Source organism: Marmota marmota, unplaced genomic scaffold (assembly GCF_001458135.2).
Source record: "Marmota marmota marmota unplaced genomic scaffold, marMar, whole genome shotgun sequence".
In the NCBI taxonomy this organism is placed as follows: Eukaryota; Metazoa; Chordata; class Mammalia; order Rodentia; family Sciuridae; genus Marmota; species Marmota marmota.
This window is the reverse complement of record NW_026000005.1, coordinates 51,266,985-51,294,506: the sequence shown is the minus strand read 5'-3', so window position 1 is coordinate 51,294,506 and position 27,522 is coordinate 51,266,985. Positions and strand designations below refer to the sequence as shown.

General features: G+C 35.1%; 1 protein-coding gene across 3 annotated transcripts; it reads right to left on the bottom strand.

Moving 5' to 3' along the window:
- Rbm44 (RNA binding motif protein 44) lies at window positions 1-27,522 on the bottom strand. Of its 3 annotated transcripts, XM_048808848.1 has the most exons (16): window positions 27,427-27,522; window positions 20,982-21,182; window positions 19,588-20,879; window positions 19,245-19,303; window positions 17,966-18,142; window positions 17,073-17,256; window positions 16,957-16,979; window positions 16,742-16,826; window positions 15,416-15,530; window positions 14,671-14,799; window positions 11,972-12,051; window positions 11,790-11,863; window positions 10,590-10,875; window positions 8,839-8,984; window positions 8,567-8,712; window positions 1-899 (listed from the first exon to the last, which is right to left on the bottom strand). In XM_048808848.1, exons 1-15 carry the CDS (start codon window positions 27,500-27,502, stop codon window positions 8,589-8,591), a joined length of 3,051 nt encoding a protein of 1,016 aa, XP_048664805.1. In that variant the 5' UTR covers window positions 27,503-27,522; the 3' UTR covers window positions 1-899; window positions 8,567-8,588. The 3 variants fall into 3 exon arrangements, with proteins under 3 accessions (XP_048664805.1, XP_048664804.1, XP_048664806.1); XM_048808847.1 differs by having other exon boundaries at window positions 19,588-21,182; XM_048808849.1 differs by lacking the exon at window positions 17,966-18,142 and having other exon boundaries at window positions 19,588-21,182.

Here is a 27,522-nt window from a genome sequence, read left to right as displayed (position 1 = left end):
TTATAGATTAGCTGCCTTTATTAAATTTAAGTACATCAAATATAAATGTTAAGTGGGAAATTTGTAATCAAGTAACACCAACTATACACTGGATGCTCTAAACATTTAAACACTTATTATTATTAAACATGTAACTTTAAGAAGTACATATTTGGTACTTTAAAAAAGCAAGCAATTAAAGAAGTTTATAGCCTATATTCCTATCAGATAGGGAACCAAATTAGCCTTTGAAAAGTGTTCCACTTTATACACTAATACAAAAGAACTTATCACAGAACAGGTGCAAGCAATATGATAACCATTTAAATTTCAGTACTAGACCAAAGCACACATGGGTCACCCTTCTCTGTGAAAACAGGAAAACTACAATTGAATGTTTCATACTGAAGTTGGAAATATGCATTAAGTATATCACAGCAGTGACTTACTTGTCTTTAAGCTTAAAAATAAATGTGACAATATTTTCTATTTCTATAAATTCAAACTATCTATTATCTTATGGTCCAATTTAAGGGTCTTTTAGACATTTAAAAACTGCAGCTAATATATGAACTTAAGGTAAATTACAGTTTTATGTATGGATATCAGTTAATGAACTATGAAACGATATCAATAAACCTTTTCTAGGTCAGTTTTTTTAAAAAATTGACTTATCAAAGGTTTTTTAAAAATGGACATGACCTTTTTTCTGATCCAAAATATGCAGTTTTAAGTCTCTAAGTAACAAGTTTGAAATAAAGTTTAAAAAGATAAAATTATGGAGGGATATGAAGTAAAATATTTTAACAGCTAAGGCTAGTTACTGAGGTTATTTAATTGTATCTTGCTATTACCATAACTTTTTTCTAAGTGCTGCAGAACATTCTCTGAAGAAGGGCACTCTGATTTCCATGGAAATCCTATAGGGTTAAGAACAGAAGGGAAAAATCAACAATGAAATATATTGATTTTGCTAAACCTAATATTCTAGGAAAGCATATATTTAGTTATTAGCATACACTACTACTAAACTTATCAAGACTCACTTATACATGAATATCGTATGTGTTAATTCACAATTAAATTCTATTACTTGATTTATTATATCAATAAGCTCTATTATTAGATTGAAGGATGCCAGATATTATACACAGAAAACTTTTCAGACATTGTTTACAGAAAAAAAGCAATTATTAACAGTGTTTTAACAGAAAATCCAATGTGGTCAGGTGTCATCTTCTATCATTGTAAAGCACCTAAGCTACCTTAGTAGACATACATCCTGTCCCTCATTATTTTGTAGCCCATGATTCTACTTTGTAGAATGTATCATTATTTGAAAATATATTTTTATTTCCTTTTCCTTTCTAGAATTCAGGTTCCTGGAAGGCAGGAAATTTTATTTCAGCTGACTTCTCAGCATCCAAAAGTCAAAAAAAGGTTAGTAGTGGTATACAGGGTAATAATTGAGAAGGGGCACATAGAAGCCTTCTGGGGTGCGGGAAACCTTATATATCGTGACCTGGTATATAGACTTTTGCACACATATGTGAAAATATGTACATTTTTGATTGCTTTAAATTTTACAATGATTTTAAGAGTGGAATGGGTCATAAAGAGTAACAAATGTAACAAAATGATTATCTGGGAATTTGGAAATGATCAAGACTAGACTTAACAGATTACTGGAGATAAAAGCAAGATGATAGTTAAGATAGAAAGTAAATATAAAGCACTATTTAAATGTGTGGCTGGAAAGATCAAAGACAAAAGTAGTAGGAAATGGTATTCAGAGAAACAATCTAGATGTTAGTTGTGCTCAATGTCGCTGGGTTCTCATTGGCTTTGGAGTGTTTTCAATAGATAAAACTACAATCAGGTAATTCTGAAATTCAGAATCATGACTTAATATTATTTTCAATTCAAGTTTAATAATACAGAAATTTAAATTTAGCTTTTGATTTTTATACCTTTCTTCTTGTATACCAAAGATATCAGTTTCTAACATAATTATGTTTTCTATATAAAGTTCCAAAGTGTTGGGGCTGGGGTTGTGGCTCAGCGGTAGAGTACTTGCCTAGCACACGCGAGGCCCTGGGTTCGATCCTCAGCACCACATAAAGATAAATAAATAAAGGTATTGTGTCCAACTACAACTAAAAAATAAATATATTTTTAAAAAGTTCCAAAGTGTTGTTACTATTATGATTTATGATTCTTTACAGCTCTAGTTGTACTTAGAATATGTGATATATCTAGAAGAATAGTTAAAATGTAATAAACATGTAAATGCAATAATTAGGGGCTGGGATTGTGGCTCAGCAGTAGAGCGCTCTCCTAACACGGGCGGGACCCGGGTTCGATCCTCAGCACCACATAAAAATAAAGGCATTGTGTTGTGTCCATCTACACCTAAAAAATAAATGCAATAATTATTTTCTTTTATATGGTTATACAAGTAGTTTCATTCATTTTAGTTTTGTTTTCATTTAAAATTATTTTCTCTTTCCTTTTATATTAGCAAATGGAAAACATTTAGGTTTCCAAAACCAAGAATGTATATGAGACCTTTTGTTTCTATCACTATATCATCCTCTCCCTGCAATCATTTTATCAGGTTTTCCTTCCAGTTTCTTCTTACAAACAAAAGTAAATATGTGTACCTATACTCATATTTCTCCCTTTTAAAACGTAGATTGCATATATTTCTCTTGATTTAGTTACATAAACAAAATTGACAGAAGTTTACTCCATTAGTGTTCAGACCTTTTCTTATTTTTGTCTAACAGTCAATATGTAGATGTTTCTAATCTTCTGCCAAAGAACCTTGTGCATGAGACATTATATCTGCCAATTTATTTCTGACAGAATGGTGAAGTGAGATTTTGAGGTCAAAAAGTAAATACATGTATGACTTTTAAAGGCACTGATGATTTTCCTTTCATTTGCACTGACTGTCCCAACAGCAGAATGTCTACCAATCTGATTGGTGAAAATTTCTTGTCAGATGGAGAAAATCATTTATTAAAAAGACTGTTCTATTCCCTATTATTCTGTGATGCCACCTTCATGCTAATCAAGTGATTACATATTTATGTCATTGTTTTAAAGTTCTCTTTTCTGTTCAGTTGATCTATTTGTCTTTCCTTGCACAAAAATAATATTATCATTTCATAACATCAACATATGATAAAACCAGTCCACTTTATTTTTCTCAAAAACCATTTGGCTATACTTGACCTTTCGTATTTTCATAATTTTGAGAATCTGCTTGCTACTTAGTTCCACAAAAATACATGATTAGGATTTTATCAGGATAGCACTAAATGCATTGGACAGGATGAAGAGAACAGGTATCTTTATACTATTGAGTCTTCTAATCCAGACAGAAGATACAACCCTCAATTTGTTTAGAATTTCTTTAATTTCTCTGTTTATAGTTTTCAAATAGAGGTCTTGAGTCTTTTGTTAAATACATTCCTGGTAGTTGATAGTTTTAATGGTACTATGATTATCTTTTTTAAAAATCCATTTTTCAGACATTATATGGTATGTGGAATTGCAACTGACTTTTTTGTGTACTGTCTTTGCATCCAGCAATCCTTTTTAATTCTGATAGTCGATGTGTAGAATTCATGGGATTTCCTATGTATAGAATTAGCTGTACATACAGATGATGAGTTTAATTTCTTCCTTTCTTATACTTTTTCCTTTTTCTCCAAATTTTTGAATTGCACACTTTACTCATTAATTTTCAGTTATTTATTTTATGACATAGGCATTTAAAGCTATCCATTTCAGTTATAGCACAGCTCTGTGTCCCACAAACTTTGATATGGAGCATTTTCATCATCATTCACTAAAACATATAGTCCAGTTTTAATTATGAATTCCTTCATTTATTGGTTAGACATGTATTTCAAAACATGGGGTTTTCCTATTTTTATTCTCATTAATGATTTCTAGGTTATTTGTATTATGGTCAGAAATATACTTTTTTCATTCTTTTAGTATTTTTTGAGACTTATTTTATGGTCTAGTATATAGTCAAATTTTGTAAACATTTCAGGTGACTCGAAGACACTTTATTTATTTTTTCATTTTAGGGAATACTGTGTTCTAAATATGACCAGTTAAGTCCAGTGATTATTTTTTAGTAGTTCAGATGTTCTGTATCATCACTGATATATTTTTTGCTTGCTTTTTAAAAAATATTTCTTAGTTTTAGGTGGACACAATATCTTTTTTATTTTTATGTGGTGCTGAGGATTGAACCCAGTGCTTCATGCATGCTAGGCGAGCACTCCACCACTAAGCCACAATCCAGCCCATTTTGCTTGCTTCTATAAGAGAAATATGTTAAAAAACTTCCTATTATTATCACAGACTTACAATCATTTTTCCTGGCAATTTTGGAAATATCTGTCTTATATATTTTGAAGGTATTTTAGATGTACACAAACTTAGAATTATTATTTATTCCTGGTAAATGGAACATCTCTCTTGATAATTTTATTGTTTTGTTTTTGTGTTAATATAGTTATTTCTTTTTCCAGACTCTTACCTTTTCATATCCTAATACTTCTAGGTGGTATCTAGAAATACTATGTATTTGTAGTTGACATTTTAAAATCTAACCTGTTGATCTATCAAGTCTTTTAGTTCATCTACAATTGTATTTACTGAAATAAATGCATTTTTCATCATCTAAGTTCCTCCTATTTATCCTGACTGCTCTGTGTCTTTTTATTCTATTTTTTTAAAAAACTACTTTTGTACTATTTTTAATACTTCAAATTCCTCACCCGTATCATCATGGGAGTTATATATTTTTTCTTTTTGTAGTAAAATACACATAAAATTTACTACTTTCAAATGTACAGTTCAGCAGGTTCACACTCATGAAGTATGTTAACACTGCTGTATGGCCATTATCACCATCAATCTCCAGAGCTCTTTCCTCTTCCCGATCTGAAACTCTGTACTCATTTCTTCTATGAACAGTTTTAGTTTTTGATCCACTCTGAGTTAATATTTGGATATGGTATAGGTAAAAGACCCAACTCTATATTTGCATGCTTTTAAGATTTGTTCTTTTAAGTGTTACTCCAAAGATTACTGTTGCAGGGCCTAACCCTGGACCCACACGGAGGAATGCTTATCTTGCTCATTATACAGCAGGGAAGTCCTAACATAGAACGCTGTGTTTTGGGGCAAAGTGCTGTCAAAACACTGGCAAGTGCCATTTCCTTGCTCCCCTGACAAGAAGTTATTCCCGTGCTGTTGCAAGGCTGGCCTACATGGCCGTTTCTGGACTCTTGGTGTCTTGATTCCCTTAAGAGGTGTGTCACCTCTGGCCTATCATGACTGTTATATGTAAATTGAGACATACCCTCTGTAAAAGCTATTTCTGCTGTGCAATAAAGCAGACACTGTTCTCTGAAACTATCTCCAGAGGGGTTTCTCCACACCCTCAAGTTCCCCAGTCAATACTGGAAGGGCAGGCCCCTCAGCAGAATACAACATGCATTCGCTAGTTTATCAAAGTCTCATATCAAACAGCATGTGTAGAAAAGAGAGTTAACACAGCAAGAGAGACCCAAGAGTGCCGTCTTTAGAAAATTCTACTTACAAGGTAGGCCCTTGGCTAGTCTCTGGAAATCTGGATTTCAAGAGGTTCCTCCCCTTTCCAGAAGTTATGACTGCCTCACTGTGTTGAAACTGTTTATATAAACATCTGTTTATGCTAAACAGCTGCTTTCTTTCTGAGTGTAGACTATGGTATGTAGGCAGAGTACCTACATGACCAATCCCCAATAAAATCCTTGGGCCCTGAGTCATTAATGAGTTTCCCTAGTAGATGGAGAAATCAAACACACCCTGTGTGGCTCCCTAGAAGTTTGCATCTGGTTTCCTCCAGACTCACCACAGGTGTCTTTTCCCTTTGTTGATTTTGCTCTGTATCATGTTATAATAAGTTACAGCTATGTGTACACCTATACACTGTTTCATGCTGAGTCCTTCTAGCCTGGGGGAATGGTTGGGAACCTAACATAGACATTTTATCCTCTCTTCCCCAACTGCAAGGTGCTTAAAACAGTAAGAATACTTATTTCCCTCTCAACTTGTATATACTAGTATTGTCATATATTTTAATCATATAGACTCTATAAAATACCACTATTCTTGTTTTATACAGTCAGTATGGACATAATTGTTCTTTTTTGACATTCATTTCTCCTGCACTTCTGAACCTTCATTTAAAATCACTTTCCTTCTTTCTTGAACACTCTTTAGTATTTTTATTTTTTAAGAGTGTCTCTCCTTCTAAAGCAACAAGTTATTTCAGATTTTTTTTTTTTTTTTTTGCAGTACTGAGGATTAAACCCAGGATCTTGCACATGCTAGGCAAGTGCTCTGCCATTGAGCTACATCCCTACCCCTTTTTTATTTTTCTTTGAGACAGGGTCTCTATAAGTTCCCCAATCTGGCCTCCAACTTCTGCCTCAGCTTCCTGAGGAGCTGGGATTATAGGCATATGCCAACATGCCCACTATAGTTTTATTTTCATGAAAATATTTTACTGTTATTCTTGATGGTTCTTTTCCTGGATGTACAATCTTATGTTTGTAAAATTTTTTGATGGTGTCTCATGAGAATGAGCTGTTATTTATTTATTTATTTTGAGACAGGATGTTGCTAAGTTGCTGAGGCTGGCCTTGAGCATGAACCATCACTCTCAGCAAGCACGTGTTTTTGTTTTTGCAGTGCTGGGGATTGATCTCAGGACCTCACACATGCTAGGCAAGTGATCTATCATACTAAGCTACATCCCTAGTCCCAGGCATTTTTTTTTTAAAGTGGTTCTGACAAATATCTAGAATCTCTCTGGTTAGTTTCTATTATCTAGTACTTAAGGTAACTTTAAAAAAAATTATTTGTTCTTTTTATAGTTATAAATGACGGTAGAAGGTATTGTGACAAACTATGCATACATGGAGTATGACTTCCCATTCTTGTGATTGTACATGATGTAGAGTGTTTCACTGGTCATGTATTCATATATGAACATAGGAAAGGTATCCATTCATTCTACTGTCTTTCCTATTCCCATCCCTTCTTCCTTCCCTTCATTCCCCTTTGTCTAATCCAATGAACTTTTATTTTTCCCTTCTCCCCCACCTTTATTGGGTGTTAGCATCCGCATATCAGAGAGAACATTCGGCCTTTGGTGTTTTGGGATTGGCTTATTTTACTTAGCATGATAGTCTCCAGATCCTTTCATTTACTGCAAATGCCATAATTTCATTCTTTTTTATGGCTGAATAATATTCTACTATGTATATATACCACATTTTAAAGTTATTTTTCATTCACATGAGCTTATTTCTTTATGATTATTTTTTATAGTACACTCTTATTCACAAAATAAACTATTACGTATCAAATTCTGGCATAAATAATTTGAGAACTAAAATGGTATTACTTTATTACAAAGAATTCTTATTTTAATTTCTCTTAGTTATCTGGCAAAAGCATTTCAATCCTACCTAGGGAATAAATTCTAAATCTGAGTTACAGCCCCTCTGAGAAACAAATTAGTTCTAGTTCAAATTTACTCCTAGAGCACAGCCCTTTGGAATCCCAACCCCCTACAAAGTCTACCAAGTTTCCATTCCTCTAGCTGTAACGTTACAAAAAGGGTCCCTTTAGCTGCTCCTTAGCAAATACCAGGGAGAAACTGGTTCCAAACATTGAGCATATTTCTCTGAGAATATCTTTTCTGTACATTAGCCACGTAATTGATCATTATATTGATAGCTCTTCAATGTCTTCAAACAAAAATTGTTTTAAATAATATATATATTGAGCTTCTAGCTGTTCTCAGTAGAAAGTTGGCTTGAATTACCTGGATACCTTATGCTGGAAACAAAAGACCTGATCCACTAGTTTGCAAAAGAAATTCTACGTTAATCTGTAGAAATTCAGAAAATATACACAAACTCTTTGTTGCCTTTGTTCAAGAGGTGGAGCTTAATTCTCCTCCCCTTGAGTGTGGATTAGATTTAGTGATCCCCATTTAATAGTGTGGCAAAATGGCAGACTGCAACTCCTAAGGGCAGTCCACAAAAGACAATGCTGCTTCCATTGTGCTCTCACTTTCCCAAGGGAAGCCAGCTGCCACATGTAAGGACATCCAACGAGTCTAATGGAAAGGCAGGTCCATGTGATGAGCAATTGAAGCCTCCCATGTGAATGGACCCTCTTAGAAGCTGAGCTTTCAATCTCAGCCAGCCTCTGGATTACCACAGTCAGATCAACATCTTGAATGCAACATGGTGAGACTCTGAGCTAAAACCACCCAGCTAAGAATCCCAATCTGCAAATTGTGAGATGATAAATGTTTAAGTTAATTAATTTTAAGGCTTTGAATTAATAGTTATTTAATGCAATACTGGTTTTTAAATTTAGTATTTTATGTTACTATTTTAATTTAAAATTATTCTTTTTATTTCTAAAGAAAATGAAATCAATAACTTAAAATGCTTTAGTAATACTTAAATATCAAAGAAAATGGTTACTTTACCTCTTTATTGCTTTGTTTATTCCTAACTGGAAGCAGAGTTTTTCAGAACAGATGAAGTCATTTCCACAATAGTACTAATAGATAAGCCATTCAGGAAACCTTTATGATTTACTCTTACTTCCTGAAGAGCATCTATAATATGGTCTCTATGCAAAAAGAAAACATTCATGGGCATTTTTTTCCCAAAGTAATGCATTCTGAATATGACTAAGTTATAGAACTTAACTATTTTTTACTTATATTGTCTGTTAAAATATAATTTTAGTTACTACCTGCTGACATCTGGATGCAGTTCAGCCAGTCTCTTCATGATCTTGGTAAAACTACGAAGGTTCAATGTATTTGGAGGTATAAATTGAATAGGTGTCTCAGGTAATAAATGAGCAGATTCAATCTGTTTACAATTCTTCTTAACACCCTAAATTAATGAATAGAATGAATAAATGTTGAAAATATGATAAAAAGCAAAAAGGGCCAAGAAACTGCTTAGAAAGATAAAGAAGAAAAAAAACTTATTATAGTCTAACAAAGATGGTAAAAGGAACTTCACTATACACATACTCCTACCCACAGCCAACCCCATGGCCTAGCTCACTGGACCAAGACTGTAGTCTCTCCTGAACTAATGAACACCAAAATCACAGGCTGGGTCAGTGGAATTATCTGTCTAAAAAACATAAAACTGGAACATGAAACAAACAAATTAGTCAAATAATCACAGGTGCCTGAATGAAAATACTGCAGTTAAAATTAAGCAAAACAAAGCCAAGTGGGAAAAAAAAAAAGCAGTCATGAGCAGAGAAAACATCATGCACAGAGAAGGAGAAGGAGCCCAGATTCCCTGGAAAGATATGGACCAAAGGAGAGAGGAGGGCAAGAGTCACAGTCCCAATATAACCCAGGTTTACTTTCCTTCCTGCTATGGATTGAAACTATGTACCCCCAAATCCATCCTAACCAGGAGGTGTGAGATGAAAGGAAAGGTGTTTTAAAAAGTGATGACCAGAGGCCAAGTGCTCAAGAAGGCATATTAGGAAAGATCAGTAAAAAGGTTGTTGGTGACAATGGAAAGAACAGTTCAAGTAAAATTTCTGAGATTGAATTTAGAGTATTAGGATAAAGGAGATAGGCAATCAAATAAATGGAGGCAAAAAACTACTTCATTGAGAAGTCTAGCAATGAAAACTGCACAAATAAGGATGGTAAATTCAAAGAAATGCAAAGTCAAGTGAAAATCCTATCAGGATTAGGAATGGTTTTAGGTGACTACAAGTGGAAAGAAAAGGTTTCAGTGAAAATGAGAATCACTAATGGTATAGAGAAGGAATGGGAGAATTTTAAGAATCAGGAAAGGACAGAATAAAGGACACAGCTGAGCAAAGCAAACAAATCAGAAAATGAAAGAATTGTTTTTGAATGATGGGAATGTTTGTTATTTTGATTATGGTGGTGGATATTTATTGATATGCATTTGTCTAAAGTCATGGACAAGAAAAAGTAAATTTTACTGTAATTAGGGCACCAGGAATTTTGCTGGGCAGTGGAGAGATGAAAGCGAACAAGCAAACTTTGTCACTTTCCATGTGGTGTTTGAGACCTTGATGAAGTAAAAGTGAGGGCATATGATTATAAAATGACTACATTTTATGGTTTTAAGAATTGTGAGATAAGTCTAGCTGTGGAAAAAAAAGGATGATAAAAGTGTAATTAGTTACTTGTAAATTAGTACTATTTAGAAATAGGGAGATAAGATCTGCAAAGGACTGTCCAAGAGCCTAGTTAAGAAGAATGAGTTTTTTCTTTGGTTAGATCTATAAACCACTCCACTCCTGCTCCACCCCCACAGAGCAACTGGAGCTGTATAAAAACAGGTTAGGTGGAGTCAAGATTTAAAACAATTTAGTTTGATGATGCTCTCCTTCCAACAATTCCAGATTGTCAATACTGTAATTGTTTATTGTACAAAGGTATTTACAGCAATAAGGCATGTATGAGACCATTTGTGGGCCAATTAATAACTAACCTTCTGGTCCGAAGGGGAAAACTCACTGTCTTGCTCAGATCCCAGCTGCCGTGGCCTAGTTCTGGGCAATTTAGAAATGCAGGAGGCATTCATTTCTTTGTTGGTGTTTTTCTCCAAATTATTCAAACCAACTTTATTCCCATTTTTGGAGGCAAGTGGTGATGTATATTCTCCAGGAGTTTTAACAAGCCTCACATTTACTGATTTTCCATTTATTTCCATTCCATTCATTTCTTTCACAGCCATCTTTGCATCACTGTTTTTTTTAAAAGCAAGAGACGCATATCTAAAATATAAAAGTAGAAGATGAAAAAGTTCTTTGTTAATGAATTTACCTCAAACTCAATTCTGTAACTACTGACTAAAATATCTGCTCTTAAAAGTAAAAAGGTCATATACTATACCTGGTACAAGAATATTTATTCAGAATAATTAAATATAAAACAAATTAAAAAGAAAAAATAAAAGTAAGGTTTTTATGACTTACCTATTTTATATTAAAATTTAATGTTCTAAATATGCAAAGTTGACATATAAAAGAATTACAGATTCCTGGTTTAAAGGCAACTGAATAGCCACACTAAAAAAATTAAAATTAATTCTTATATATAGGCACAAACTCCAGATGGTTCAAAAGGTGCAAAGCACAATTTAAGGGGAGGAACTAGTGAATACAACTGATCAAATTATATTGTTGGATTTTGTGCACATACAAATAGACAACAACAAATCCCACTATTATGTATATTTATAATACACAGCAATGCTATGAAGGTACCATTATTCTCCCTTTACAAAGAGGCTAAAGTACAGCAAAGATAAGTAACTTGCCCAAATTCAAGCATGGAATTACTGATGGAGCTGGGAGATGAATCACAGTCATCTATTTCTAGAGCTCATTCTCTTCAATAATGCACTGTTTCCCCTGGTAAATAGTATGTTCAAGATAAACTACACAAAAATCAAGAACTATTCTGTATACCACAAATGACAAGTTGAAGAATACACAGAAAAGCTGATAAAGAATAGCACCATTTAATGACTGCAGCTATTTGTCTATGTATCTCCTTCCACTTCTCTGGGAATCTCCTGCGGGAGTAGCCCTTGATATTCTCAACAATGTGGTTCACATCTAGTTCAGAATCTCTGGTGCATAGTAGACAAATGGTAGTGAAAACTCAGTGAATTTGGGAAACACACCTGTAATTAGTAGAAGAATCATAAATTGAAATTTCAAAAACTCGGTACTTCTGGAAATGAGACCTTAAATCAGCCTAAAATAAGAAAAATAAAAGTTGTTGAAAGGTAGAGAAACAAAATAATCATAATATGAGTAACCGATAAACTTAAAAATGAAGCCTCAAAGAGAAATCCTGGCATACCTCAGACACCGAAGGGCAGAGACCACCAACATGTATCAGAAAACATTTATCTCTTCGTAAGGGTTCAACATTCTTCATTTCTGCTTATATAAAGACATAATATGCAACAGAAATGACACTGACATTTTAAAATATTTCATGTTCCCCTCCCCAATCACAAAGCTTATTTTAAATTAGCTTAATTTAAATTTTAAATATCAGCACTCGCTTGAAGACAAGAGCCTTATGAAGTATAACTTTTAAGATTTCTGGGCCTTAATCACATCATCTTAGAGATTGGATTAACTGATTATGTCCTCTGGAACTCAAAAATGTATCAGTTATATCACAACTAAGAAAAATATCATTTATCTCTTGATTCACAAGTTACTTCTAGAATAGTCCTTTGCTGGAGGGACAGCACACCAAAAATACTTTTATATATCAGGTAAGTATCAACAGCAGATACTTGTGATAATGGCAAGGGCCCACAAGAAAAGAAAGAAAGAAATAACTTGAGCTACATAGCATGATTGTGGAAATAACAAAACTAGGGTTAAATTTCAGATGTTTTCTTGTTTGATAAAAATACTCCAAATTCTTAGACTATGGTCTCTTGTTAAGAGAATCTGGTTTGAAATAAAAAAGGCCTCCATGAATTCAGATTCAAGTGACTATCAACTCCCAAACCTGGCACACATCATTTCACGTAATTCTCACAATTACCTTGTGAGGTAGTTATTGCTATGTTAATTTTACAGATGAGGATACTGAGGTCTCAAGAGTACTGATCACAAATCTAATAAGTTGTGGTGTTGAATTCAGGCATAGTTCCTCATCTCTGGGTAATAACCTTTTCTTTAACTTACTTCTTTTATTAATCTGAGTGTATAACAATGTATTCTAAAGAAAAACAGTGATAACATTTATTTTTATAATTTAGATTTTTGCACTGGAGTGAGAAAAGTAAAAAGCTATGGCATAATAAAGAAAGTCTGAGCATGAGACTCAGAAGATGTACATTCTACCTACCACCTCACTTTCCACTAGTCCAATAAAAATATTTACTGAAGTTCCTGTGGGTTGAACACTGAATTTTACACTGGAGATAGGCAGTAAGCTAAACAAAAATTCCTGGTATTAGTGAGCTAATATATGAATACAGAAAGGCAGTTAATATGCCAAAGAACCAAAACATGCAGTATATGATAAATGATAATGGAGAAAAATAATGCAAAGACAAAAAATGGTTACAATAAAACTGAATAATATGATGCCCTTTATTTTAAGTTGTAGGTGTGTTAAATATATGTACAATAAGCACATTAAAAAATGGTCACTAAAATATTCAGAGTGGTTATTACAGATTTGAGAAACTCAAGTGAAAGTAATTATTTTGGTACTGGGGATTGAATCCAGAGGCATTCTACCACCAAGACTCTTTTTGAGATAGGTTCTCCCTAAGTTGTCAAAGCCAGCCTTGAACTTGAGATCCTATTGCCTTAGCCTCTCAATTGCTGGGATAAGAAGTGTGTGTACCACCATACCTGGTGAATTTTCTTACACTTTCATATTTTATTAAAAATCTTAGAGCTGGACTGTAGCTCAGTGGTGGAGCGCTTGCCTCCCAGGTGAGAGGCCCTGGGTTCGATACTCAGCACCACATAAAAATAAAGATTTTGTGTCCATCTACAACTAAAAAAAGAATATTAAAAAAATCTTAATAAGCATTATTTCTAAAAGTAGGGAAAAAAACCAATAAAACCATACTGTTATGGAAAAAAAAAACACCAAAGAAGTAGATAGGAAAAATAAAGGAAGGTAGCATAAACATCATCAGAATGACAGAAGGCAATAATCATGGATACTAAAGAAAAGCCAATTATAAGCAATTAAGGACTATATAAAGATGAAAACATCCCTTAAGTAGTTATTATTAAAGTAAGGAAAAGCAATGGTGTTCATCTCTAATTTGATAGACTGGTACTGGTTGACTGATGGAAACTGGGAAGCTGGTTTGATTCACCAGGTATCCTCCCCTGGAAGATACCTGCCAAAGGTTCAGAAGAAAAGGATGCCCTGAAGGAGTACTGATGGGTGGCCTTCAGTAGGAGGGAGCGAATGGCATACTTCTACCTGCTAACTAAATTCTTGATTTAAACTTTAAGTAGTTCTCTGAAAAAGGAGTGCCCTTTTTTGTTTGGTACTGCAACTGAACCCTTGGGGGCTTCACCACTGAGCCACATTCCAAGCCCTTTCAAAAAAGTAGTTTTAGTTGTAGACAAACACAATACCTGTATTTTATTTATTTTTATGTGGTGCTGAGGATTAAACGCAGTGCCTCACACATGCTAGGCAAGCGCTCTACCACTGACCTACAGCCCCAGCCCTCCTAGCCCTTTTTATTTTGAGATAGAGTCTTGTGAAGTTGCTTAGGGCTTTACTAAGTTGCTGAGTCTGGCCTTGAAACAGATAACTCCTGCCTTACCTCCAGAATTACAGGGATATAGGTGTAAACCATCATGCCTGGCAGAAAGGAACATTTAATACTGATTTAATCTTTTGAAAAAATGATCTCCAACTGGCTACTTTTCTTTTATATAAGAAAAGCCACCAAATGAAACAAAATATTATTTCAGTCTCCCAATAAAACAAAATAGGTAAGCACTATTTTCAAACAAACTAGTTTAGAATTTCTAAGTCAACTATTAAGAACAAACCTTGTGTAAACTTTGGATTCCATTTGTCGTGTTCAATTTGGTTTTCTTGTATTCCTGAGAAGTCAGCTCCTGTCAGGTTCTCTTTAGCATCAAACCAGTCTTCACTGATTTCACGGTAATTTCTGTACTCTTAAGATATTAAATATAATGAACTATGAATTATGAATAATGTTTAACCCTATGAAAAGTTATCTAAAAATATAAATCAGAATGTTGATGACTACCAGTTTTATGTATAAATCCAATGGTTAAAATTAGTAAAATAAGAGAACCAAGCACAAATATTTTGAGAAAGGCTTTCAGCAGTCCTGAATAACATTCTTCTTAATCTGATTTGCTTCCTAAATTTTCTTTAACACTGATTCATAGCTTATTAAAAGCCTTACTTTTTTGAGTTGTCCTTTACTGAAGAAAAGATGATCTTATATAATAGAATGAAAGTAACATCAGGCTGGGGTTGTGGGTCAGTGTAGAGAGCTCACCTAGCACGTGTGAGGCCCTGGGTTCGATCCTCAGCACCACATACAATAAATAAAATAAAAGTATTGTGTCCAACTACAACTAAAAAATAAATATTTAAAAAAACATTTCTAAAGGAAGTAAGAATGCTGCAACTCTTTATTTCATTAAAATTAATGATCTTTTTGGAAGATCAAAGTCTTTTAGAGGAAAAAAGTAATGAATAGTAAGAATATTTTAAACATTATTGTTTTCTGGCAACAAGACAATACATTATTATACTGACCTTTATCATCAAGTTTCAGTTGACTAAAGTCTACATTTATATCACCATTTTTAAAACTGTCTTTCTCAGGTGTTGGATCTTGTGTAGGATGACTACTTTCAGATAATAAAGACATCTGAGGATTAAGATAATAAAAATAATATGGATTAACAATTATTATTCTCTTAGTATACGATAGACACTCTGCATAAGCATTATTTATCCCTCCCAATAATGAAGGTTACAAGAGAAAAAAATCATTATCAATCTGACTTACAGAAGAGAAAACTGAATCTAAGTTGTTGGTTTATGTCAGACATTTAACAAGAATTAGTATTTGAAGCCAGTCTATATACAGTGACTATGTGCCAATATGACTATTATTGGGCAATGATGGCATAGACACACAAGAAGCATTTGACATGATTTTTGAAAAAAATATATATAAATATTTATTATGTTAACTTTATATATTTAGAGTATGTGCTTATGTATACCTTCCATTTATGAGAAGTAAAATTTCTTTCCCATTATGTAATAGTGAAATTGTTTTTATACTTACTTAAAGAGAGAGTAATCAAAGTAACTAACATAGGTAAAATATGGCTATGGTAAGTTGTGAAAATAGTACATTAACAGTTAAAATTTGGAAACAATACACTACACCGGCTTTCACAAATAACCAGTTAAAATGGAATTCCAACTTAAAAGACATATTGTTTTAAAATCAAAACCACAATTATAAAAATAATGTTACATTTTTTTTGCATATTGTACTTTTTTTGTGTGTGTGCCGTGCTAGGGACTGCTGAATCCTAAAGGGATCATGTTTTTCCTGAGATAGTCTAGGTTTGTATCTATCATCACACTCAGTTATTAACATTATTTTCTTTTAACCCCAAAGGTTCCAGGTTTGAAGCCAGGTATAGTGGCAGATGCCTGAAATTCAAGCTACTCAGGACGCAGTTAGATCAAAGTTCAAGACCAGCCCAGGCAATTATACTGTCTCAAAATAAAACAGAAAGGGCTAGGGATGTAGCTCAATGGTAGAGCATTTGTCTAGCAATTGCGAGGCCCTGGGTTCAATCCCCAGTATTGCCTTAAAAAATAAAACCCCAGGTTTGGTAATCACATGGTCACTCTACTCATCATGCTGACATCTTGATCAGGACTGGACCTAAATACAACATTATTTTCCTTCCAATTGGTTATATGACTCAAATGGTAATACACAAAGTAAGCCAGTTGAATAAAAAGTAGAATGTGAGGGTTTCTGAAAGTTACAATTTACTTAGGACATAAAATTAAAATATTTATCTTGATGAACTTTAAATAAAATAATCTCACTTGAGAGAGTGTCTTTTTTAGGGCTGGAGAAACATCAACATCAGGTGCACTTTGATTATCTAGTTCCGAATCTGCTCCTGAAAAGCTAAACAGATAGGCATCATTAAAGGATTTATCCATGTTCCAAAAGGGGACCAAAACAGAGAAGCCCAAGTTAACTGAATTAAGCAGTTGTAAGATCAAAGAAATTCTAAATTAGATGAATTATAACTTACTCATGTGATTCTTCTTTTACCAACTGGAAACAGGAAAAAGGAGAGAAAAAAACTTTGTTTAAATGTATTCCGTCTAAATAAAGTATAATTTTTATTCTTAAAACATATATACATACCCTGGAAGCAAAAGTAGAGAAGGCAGACAATAATTTTGATTCTACTGACAGTGGGGGCAGCTCTTCCAGTAGTATGCCCTTGTGTATTTTTTCTTTCAAATTCATATATCTAACTTTTAAGTCTTCCAAAACAGATAGTAGTGCTGACCCTAATTCTTTCTTAGCAGAATTACTTGGCAAATTCCTGTTGAAAGGTAAGTTCACAAAAATAAATTGTTTAGGCCCAAATCATCCATTTAACACTAATATTATTCACTTAGTTCTAACTCTACTAGATTTAAAAATTTTAACTGTTGAGTAAAAAAAAAAAATGAACCACAATAGATGTGTTTTTTCTTTTTTCTACCAGGGATTAAACCCAGGGGCACTTAACCATGGAGCCACATCCCTAACCCTTTTTATTTTTTGAAAACAGGATGTTGTTAAGTTTCTTAGAGCCTTGCTAAGTTGCAGAGGCTGGCTCTGAACTTGTGATCCTCCTGCCTCAGCCTCCTGAGCTGCTGGGATTACAGGAGTGTACTACCATGCCTGGCTAGACCAGATGTGTTTTTTTTCCCTAGGATCAGTACAAGCAACCCTTCCCTTAATAATCTAGAGAATGTGGTAGAATGTCACACAAAACCCTCTCAATGACTGCATCCTTACTTGGAGTTCATAAAGAAAAACTGAACCTATCTTTTCCCTGGATTCAGCATTCCAACAGTGCACTTGTTACCCATCCATAAAACTCATAAGTATTATTTTAAAATTCTTATTACCCCAAGACAGCTAATAAACCCAGTTACAATCTACCTCTTATTTTGCCCTTCAAAAATGAAAAATAAATTTTCTAAAATAAATTTAAAGCTAGTGATAAATTTCTAAGAAAATACAGACTTAAAATTAATAAACACCTATTTAATCCTTCTCTGTTTTCCATTATAAATTTGTAAATATCACAACAATGGTGATGACACATCTGATAGTGAACATTTAAAAGGTGCATCTCTGCTTTTATGGCTCTCTGCATTATATTCTGACAGCACTTTGATGGCAAATTCTTCTCCATCTCTTTAGAAAGTTGAAATTCCCTTTAAAATAAAAGACAGAATCAGATAAGATTCCATTTCTCTACAGTAATTATATGCCTCTAAAAAAAGATTTAAAATTTCTTACATTTCCTTGTCAAGTTTTAGATAATTCCTACTAAAGACAGAGAGGCTACAGGGACAAAAACAAGAACATCAAGAGTCAAAGCTAATCATATTCTAAGAGTCAAGGAAGTAAACAATTTGCAAATTTTTACTTTCTTTTACTAAAAAAAGATTCCAACCTAAGACCAGGACTTCATTTATCCAGAATCAATGGATTGCCTCCCCCCCCAGCTTAAATCAAATTTTGGCCAAGATTTTTTAAAAGTTAATGAGCATTCTGGATTGAAATTGTTCTTAAATATATTACTTTAATAGAAAATAAACACAATGTATATTTTTCTTAGCAATTAAGGATCCTTAATATAAGCAAATTGTCTACTGTGATATCAAACCAAAAAGTTCCAAGTAACTAAACTACACTTTTTTTCAATGCTGACAGTTTTCAGACATTTTGTTACTAGTTGCCACTTCCAGCTGTCCTCGAAGCCAATTCTTGTATTTACTTTAGTTGAGATACCAAATTCAACTCATTAGAAGAATGAAAAATTAAATGACTTCAGAGCATAGTAATTAACTTGGCCTTTCTCTCTTTCCCATCCCACTTCCTGGTTCTCCACTGTGTTAAGTAGTAAGTGCAAAGTAATTATATGATGAATTAAGATTAAAATACTTTAGTGAGTGTAGCTATTAACTCCTTTAAATTTATGACATTTGATTCAAAAGGTGCTATTTTGTTTTGGTTTATAGGGGAATAATAAGAAAAACCAGAAAATTAAATCAATGTGGATTTAGTCTGAATAAGGAAACATAAATATGAGTTTTGGAAGGAACTATCAAGACTAAATTCTCATTAAGTAAAGAGTTTTAATATCTCATACTGTTTCAATATTATTCATTAGCAGACAAATGGCTAAGATAGGTAATTTATTAAAAGTTCCTTTTAGATATAATTCTATATGGCTAAGTATGATACACAGAAAGCAAATACTACTTTAGACTTTTTTCACGTTTAAGACTACAAGTTATACATCTGACCTACCTCTCAGGATGTTTCTTTAAGTCTATGATATCCAATGTTTTTCTTACTTCCATGGAATCCTAAAAACATAATTTAAAATTAAATTATAAAGATATGACAAACAAATCATGTTATATCTGGAGTTTCAAACTGATAAAATGTAAAACTAAACTTCAAAAGGTCTTTGTGGCAATAGCTACCCCCAAATAACAGGGCTGGAGGCAATTTACCTACTCATTCCCTTCACATTTTTTCACAAAGGCCTCAATATGACATAATGAACCACCAACATTTATATTAGCATGTGCTTTATAAGGTAAAATTTATACAGTAAAATAAAATTTTATTATCATACTGATTTTACCTTATTTAGGAAATTTCCATCTGGCTTTAAACCATCAATTGAGAGAGATCTTCCTGATCCTTTTGTCAAAACCACCTGTGTGTCTACACAATCTTGACTGCATGACCAGTCTGTATTACAAGCCACACTTGTTTGTTTTCCACTCTGCCATCCGCCAGGCCGTTGTTTATTCATCATTGTTATCTCTGTGTTGCTTGATGTAGATACTACAGGAGATCTTGCACTTGTTGCCCTGCTGGTTGTGAAACAAGCCCTAAAATCAGTGCTAACATCCACTGTCTGATTAACTGTGACTGTACAACTTGCTGCATCTGACACTGATTTAGGACATGTTCCTTTCCTATCAGGAGAGCATATTTTATTTGTAGTACTGTTGCTAACAACTTTTAGGGAACTATCCTTTTCCACTGCCTGATTATCTTTGACTGCAATTCTTGGTAGTGTAACAGAGAAACCCAAGGCTGGGTCAAGGTTGCTTTGTAGGCTTTTATAATGTGAATACCCACAGGCAGAAATGACTGAGTCATCAAAAACAGAGGCCCAGGGAGTCTGGCAACCTTTACAGGATTGGAGTAAAGACTCCAAAGCTTTGTTCTGAGGTAACTTGGTAGGATTTTCAAGATGCTGTGATACTTTGTTTTCAACAATTGTATTTCCACAAAGATCTTTACTTTCAGGTATTTGAGATTTCATTTTCTCAGTATAAATCTTAGTTTTGAGTGTTTTTTGAGGATTCAAGAAACCACTCTTAGGTTGAGATTCTTGGTTTCCAAGAGAATTGTTTCTTTGTAAAAGATGATCAAATACCGTGTGGTACATTAAACTAATCTCTTGTTCCTTCCACTTTTCATGCTTTGAGTCATGATTTTCTTTTATCATGACAGAATTCTGAAATTGAGAGACATGAGGCGAATATTCTTGTGCAAAAACATTAAGTGAATCCAAAGAAATAATAGAACTACTTTCCAACTTAACATGATTATCTTCTATATTGCTAACACATTTAACCTCATAACCTGAATTTCTTAATTCAACAACTTCCAGATTAGATATACTTAATGTTTTGGCTCCATCAAAAGATAAATGGTTACTTATATATTCTTGTTCTTCTGCACTGTGATATTCCTGCTGTGAGTCTTCATCTATATCATACTTTTGCATATCTTCAGCGGTTTCTTTATAGTCATCATCTGAAATCTTGGAGATTTTTTCCAAGCCAACAGTCTTCTTACCTTGACGCTCCAAAATATCAAAAAATATCTCTTCTCTTTTTTGCTTTTCAGGATCTAATTCTGAATTTAAAAGAGCAAGATTTTCATTTAGCTTTGACTCTGAATAATGTATAGAGTATGTCTCATTCAAAAAAGCATAGTCAATACTGTCTTCAAACTCACTTGACTGGGAGTGAGTACTCCCTACATTGGTATCTTGACTTGCTGAAAAATATGACTCCAATAAATCTGTTTTTTCAATACTGTTGATTTCTTTGTTGGCTCCTTGCTTTAGCGTATTCCACTCATCAACAGGAAGAATAGATTTGACTTTATTACAACCGTTGGAATAAAATAATAAATTTTCTTTCTTAGAAGATATACCTGTCAAATAAAGAACAAAATGTAAACATTTTGAATTCAACATTACTGAATCTAAACACTAGAAAAAACCTTAGACATGATTTGGTCCAAGCTCTTCCCAAAGTAGGAATGTTTTATATTATCCATGACAAATAACCCTGTGGTAGTTGATACAAACTGAACTCCAATCCCCAATGTGGTGGTATTTTGAAGATGAGACCTTTGGAGGTAACGAGATTTAATCAGTACCCTCATGATAGGATTAATGCCCCTTTAAGAGACAGAGAGTTTACTTCCTCTTTCTTTCATGTGAGAACACACATCATGTGAGGACACCATAGAATACTGTCTTCAAGCCAGGAAGAGATGCCTCATCAGACCCTGACCATGGTGATACCTTCATTTCAGATTTCTAGCACTCAGAACTATGAGAAAATACATTTCTGTCACACTTCTCAGATTAAAAATTTTTATGATGTTAGGACAATTCAAGCCAACAGAGAAACCACAATTCTCCTTGAATTCTTTAAGGGGCAAGGAGTTTTCTATTTATAGGGCAGCCACTGTTTGTTAAAAACTTTTTTCTCATAAATTTATTTAATACATTTTTGGGTACCTCCTGGTGCCAGTCCCGAGCACCTTATTGCTGCAGTCTGGCTGGGCGCAAATCACGAGCCATTCAAGCAGGAACAAACTTTATTTCCGAACTCCTGCGAATGCCATGCATGCAACCTTCTCCTGGGACACACCACACACCAACCGGAAAATCCCTCCTCCGGCACTTCCCCAACCAACACGAACTCCCCAGGAATCCCTGAGAGAACTCCAAAGTAGAGCGAGTCCAAAGTAGCCGGCACCTGAGGTGGACAGTAGGGGTCTAATATACAATTGAATACACAGCTTAACATAACCATCATCATCTCAATGGCTTGCTGGTGTCACCTCTCAACCACTCCATTCAGCTATGGCTCTCAGCATCTCCCCCCTTCTGTTTAATTAAACACCAAGCATGTGGTTAAGGGACTGTGCCTGTTTTAGGTTGTCCAATTCTACATATGGTCCTTACCCGTCATCGGATGAGCTGACCTCAAGGCGTCAGCCTCCTGTCTTAGGTTGGTACCATTGCAATTGGATCATACCCGTCATTGACTATTGGTTCAGCATACAGCCATACTTGTGGATAGGCCTTTGCACCAGTTGGGNCTAATACCATTGCACTTCTATGGGGATTAGTTGCCACTCCTAGGCCTCGAAGCATTTGAGTGGCCTGTTGTTATGGCCAATGTTTCGCACATTCTTGACGAGAGATGATGCTAAGGTCTGCACCTGTGTCCAGTAGCCCATTAAATTCATGTCCTTGAATATTTAATTTTAGCATTGGGTTAGAATCTAAATTTAAAGACAGCATAGCCCAATCTACACCTGTGGAGCCTAATCCCCTGGAACCTCTTTCTACAGTACAACTGGAAAATTTATCATGCAGGCTGGGTATTATTAATAACTGTGCTATTCTATCTCCTGGTGAAATTACTGATATATCTCTTGGAGAACTAGCGATAATTTTTATTTCACCTTCATAATCAGGATCAATTACCCCAGGACTTATCATAAGTACTTTTAGTGTAGAAGAACTGTGTCCCAACAATAAGCCTACTGTTCCTTGGGGAAGAGATCCTTTTACTCCTGTGGGAATGATTTGAACTCCCATCTCTGGAGTTAGTACTGCTCTGGCAGAGGCACAGATGTCCAACCTTGCGCTCCCTCTGGTTTGTCTGATGAGGGATCTAATGGATAATGTGTCCTGGGCACTACCCTGATGGTGTTGCTGGGTTCCTCCATTGCCCCGTATATTTGTGGTTGTGGGCCCTGGAGCATTGGGCCCCCCTGTCCGTTTTTTGGCAATAGAGCCCGATGCTTTTCTCCATGATATCATGGGTAAACACCTGGTCCTTGTCCGTTTTTTGATAATGGAGTACCCTCTATGGTGGTTTGAGAATGGCATTCATTAGCCCAATGTCTACCTCTACGGCATCGTGGGCAAATACCCGGTATTCTACTCCTTTGATGCCTAGCTTTGTTAAACCCTCCTCCTAAGGGGCAACTCCTTTTAAAATACCCTGTTTGTTCACAATTGTAGCATGTTTTCAGCCTGGCATCTAAAGCCTGTTGTACTGCAGCTGCCAAGACTTGCCCTTGTTCATTAATGTCTCTACATAATTTAATATATGTGTTTAAATCTCCATGTTTCCATGGTCTAATGGCCTCCTTGCAACATCTGTTTGCTTGCTCAAAGGCTAGCTGTTTAATTAATGGCATTGCTTCCTCTGTATCCCCCCAAAACTCTGGTAGCTGTTTGAATAAGCCTATCTACAAATTCAGCGTAAGTTTCATTAGCTCCTTGTATTACTTTAAATAATTGACCCTGTAAATCTTCATGTCCTTGTAAAGTCTTCCATGCCCTAACTGCTTCTGCAGCAATTTGTGAGTATATAGCAGGATCATATGCAATTTTTTGCAGCGGACCCTCATAAGGTCCTTTTCCTAACAACATATCTAGATTTCTCTGAGGATAACCAGCTGCTACATTTCGCCTAGCCATCTCCATGCAAAATTCCTCATTGGCAACCTTCCATAACAGGTATTGTCCTCCATTTAGCACAGCCTTACACATACTAGTCTAATCTGCTGGCGTCATGTTCAAGTTGGTAATGGGTTCGACCAAGCTTATAGTGAAGGGTGCTTGAGGACCATAGGTTGTTACAGCCTCTTTTAGCTGCTTCACTGTTTTGAAATCTAAAACATGGTGAATTCGCTGCCCTCCTGCCTGTTCAAATACAGGGCATGCTAATCTTTGAGGTCCTGTCTCAGGATCCCATCTATCAACTACGGGGGTTGAGGGCCCCATAGGCGGAACTGTTGGTTGGACACTTACACCCTCTGGTGATAGAAAGGTTTTAGTAGCAGCCTCCTGTTGTAACTTTTCCCCTGATGGCTTTTTCTGCTCTAAACTTTCTTCCCCTTTCTGACTATCTTGAGAAGCCTTCTCTTTTTCCTGATCTAATATGTCTTCTACCATAATCTGAACTGAAAGCTTTGGACTAGGCATACAAAATCGTATCACCACCCAATGTGGCAATTTGTGGCAAAATCGTATCACCACCCACAATGGCAATGTGCCAACTGGCAGAGTTCCTGGGTTTTTCTTTTCCCTGTCCCTTAAATCTTCACCATGATGGTCCCATTGTGATATATTCAACAACTCCTCCTTAAAAAGCCATGGGCTACATTTGTATTGTATTAACGTATGCCCTGACTGTTTTTGGTTTTACTGGGGTGCCTCCTTCCTCTAACAATTTACTTAACATTCTTTTGGTTTGTTTTTTGCTAATTTCTGACCCCATATTTCTGCTACAAGGATAACGCAACTCAAACAGATAACTCAAAACAAAACCGAAGCAAGGGCTGTGGATGTGGCTCAAGCGGTAGCGCACTCGTCTGGCATGCGTGCGGCCCGGGTTTGATCCTCAGCACCACATACAAAACAAAGATGTTGTGTCCGCCGATAACTAAAAATATAAATATTAAAAAAAAAAACCGAAGCAAAATGAAACAAAAACGGAACAAAAAAATCATATCAATTTTCCTATTTTTTTGAAATGTATATTCGTGGTCTATCTCTATCTCTTCCTCAGGGCGAACAACTTCAACCCTTGAGCCAACCATTTTTCCCAGTTTGCCTGAGAAAGTTCTAGGGATAGGCAGCTTGAAACAAAAACAAAACAAATCAAAACAAGAACACATTTTTTTTTTAAATGGTCACCCATTCTCTTGCCTTCCCTCAGGGGCGAGCAATTTCACTTACCTCTGAGCTTCAGGCGTTCCCTGCACGGGCTACCAAAAGCCGCAGTCTGGTTGGGCACAAATCATGAGCCACTCAAGCAGGAACAAACTTTATTTCCAATCTCCCGTGAATGCCATGCACGCGGCCTTCTCTCGGGACACACCACACACCAACCGGAAAATCCCTCCTCCGGCACTTCCCCAACCAACGCAAACTCCCCAGGAACCCCCGCGAGAACTCCAAAGTAGAGTGAGAACTCCAAAGTAGCTGGCACTTGAGGCGGACAGCAGGGGTCTAATACACAATTGAATACACAGCTTAACATAACCATCATCATCTTAATGGCTTACTGGCGTCACCTCTCAACCACTCCATTCTGGCAAAAATGCCATGCTTCATTCCGACTAGGCTATGGCTCCCAGCACCTTATAAAAGGAAAAGCAGATAGAGGTGCTGCCGCCATATTAATGGCTTTCATAAGGGTCACAGATAAGCATATAAAAATACAAAAGTTAAAAGTACTGATAAGAGTTAACAGAGCAGGTACATTTGAGAAGAAAGGATTAGACTTAGGAGGAATCTTTACATTATAAAATTGTTTTGTGTAGGCTGTGGTGGGACATGGCTGTAATCCCAGTGACTCAGGAAGTTGAGAAAAGAAGATCCCAAGTTCAATACCAGCCTCAGCAATTTGGCAAGGCCTTAAATAACTTAATGAAACCCTGTCTCAAAATAAAAAATAAAAAGGCCAGGGATGTGGCTTGGTTCAATCCCTTGTACCAAAAACAAACAAACAAAAAGTTTTAAAATGATATAGACAAAATAATTTTAGGCATATCCAACAGTGAGTACAGTTTGCTGTGTAAAACAACACAGAATTTTCAAGAAATTGTAAGCCAACTGGCCTGGATAAAGGAACTCCATGAGAGTTATAGGAACTGTGAACTGAGAATCCTTTTATGCTGTGCTAAATGAATTTTTGGCTTTTGTTCTAAGGCAAAGGAAGACCACTGAAAGTATCGTAAAAGGGTAGTTATGTGACCAGAACAGAGTTGAAGACATCTGTAGCAACAGTTGGAATGAAGCTTAAGGGAGAAGAGGAAAGGCAGGTAGACCAAGGTGTAAAAGTCACTGGTGTAAAAGTCTCACAAGCAACTTGACTTGGTAGCTGATTAGAAGTGGTGGCAAGATGAAGAGAAAGATTAGTGATTTTCTATTTCTTTCTTTTTCACTAAGACAACTGGAAGCACATTTTATATCATGACCTAACACACACACACACACACGCGTGCGCGCGTCACACAACAACAATTTTACAAAAAAATAATTACTCTGTGTTTAATGCATTCTGGTATTTTCTATTTCCTTTCATTGAAAGGCTAATCACAATCAGATAAACTGATTTCATGATCACCAATCAATCCACAATGTGCTTCAATATTACTCTAAGATTTACTGCTATTTTTTTTGGTACAACAGTTACAAACTGTTCTAACTGTCTATTAAGAGTATCATAGATATATTTTTATATCTGTTAGATTGGATTTTCTTAACTTTTATTTTACAACAGTATCATACGATTTTAATTATTCTAGAATCTAGTAGGTTAAGTTTCTTGCTTTATTTATAATATTTCTTTTACATTCTCTTCTCAGATTAAAAATTTTTATGTTCATATTTTTGAAGAATATTTTAAACTGCATGAAATATCCTATTGTATTTATAAGGAAAGAAAGAGAACTGTTATCACATCTAATGACTAGCAGCCTTTCCCTAAGTTTCCAGCATTTAACATATGAATATAAAGGGTATGGTTTGTTCCACTAGCATTCTTGACAAATACTTTCATTTTATAATGTAACTATCACTTTAAAATGATTCCTTATTTGTTTCTTGTTCTTTTGTGTTTTAAATCTTTCTTTTCTAAGTGTGTATTATAAACAATGTAGGATGAGATTTTTGTTTTAATTTAGAGTATCACTTCTTGATTTATGTTATATATATTCACAATCACATAAAATTTGGTTATTTCACTTTTTATGCTCTTTCTATTTCTTATTTTCTTTTCTACCATTATATCAGAAAAAGAAATTGCAGGTTTGGTGGGAAGACAAAACATACACAACTTTTTGGGGAGCAGAAGTCAACTTACCCACTTTCTTCATATTACTCTCAACCACTTGCAATTTTGAAAGTCTGGATGGACAAAAACCTCTTCCCAGTCACTTTCTCTTCCATAAACCCTTCCATAAAAGGTGCTGCCTAGACTACCCATACCCACCAAAAATCGCATGAGAGAATTTTCCAAGTTAGAGACAGCTTATTGGAGGAAGGCTTAGAAAGCAGCCACACTGGAGGGGGCTATCTGGTACAATCACACTTAACACCCTTCCCACCCAAAAGACAACTGGCTTAGACCCTCACCTTTTTGAAGGCTTCCTCCACTAGTATGGTAGACTTTGCCAGAAGCTGTCTCCATCAGTGCAGTGGCCTGCATCATTCAATGATGTATATTCTAGA

Excerpts from the sequence above, each read along its gene's own strand:
- Rbm44 (XM_048808847.1), bottom strand. The coding sequence starts at position 27,502 with ATGATGCAGGCCACTGCACTGATGGAGACAGCTTCTGGCAAAGTCTAC. Across the intron at positions 16,980-17,072 it reads TCTCTACTTTTGCTTCCAGG|TTGGTAAAAGAAGAATCACA; the intron begins GTATGTATATAT and ends TCCTGTTTCCAG. Across the intron at positions 11,864-11,971 it reads TCTGCCCTTCGGTGTCTGAG|GCTGATTTAAGGTCTCATTT; the intron begins GTATGCCAGGAT and ends TTCTTATTTTAG.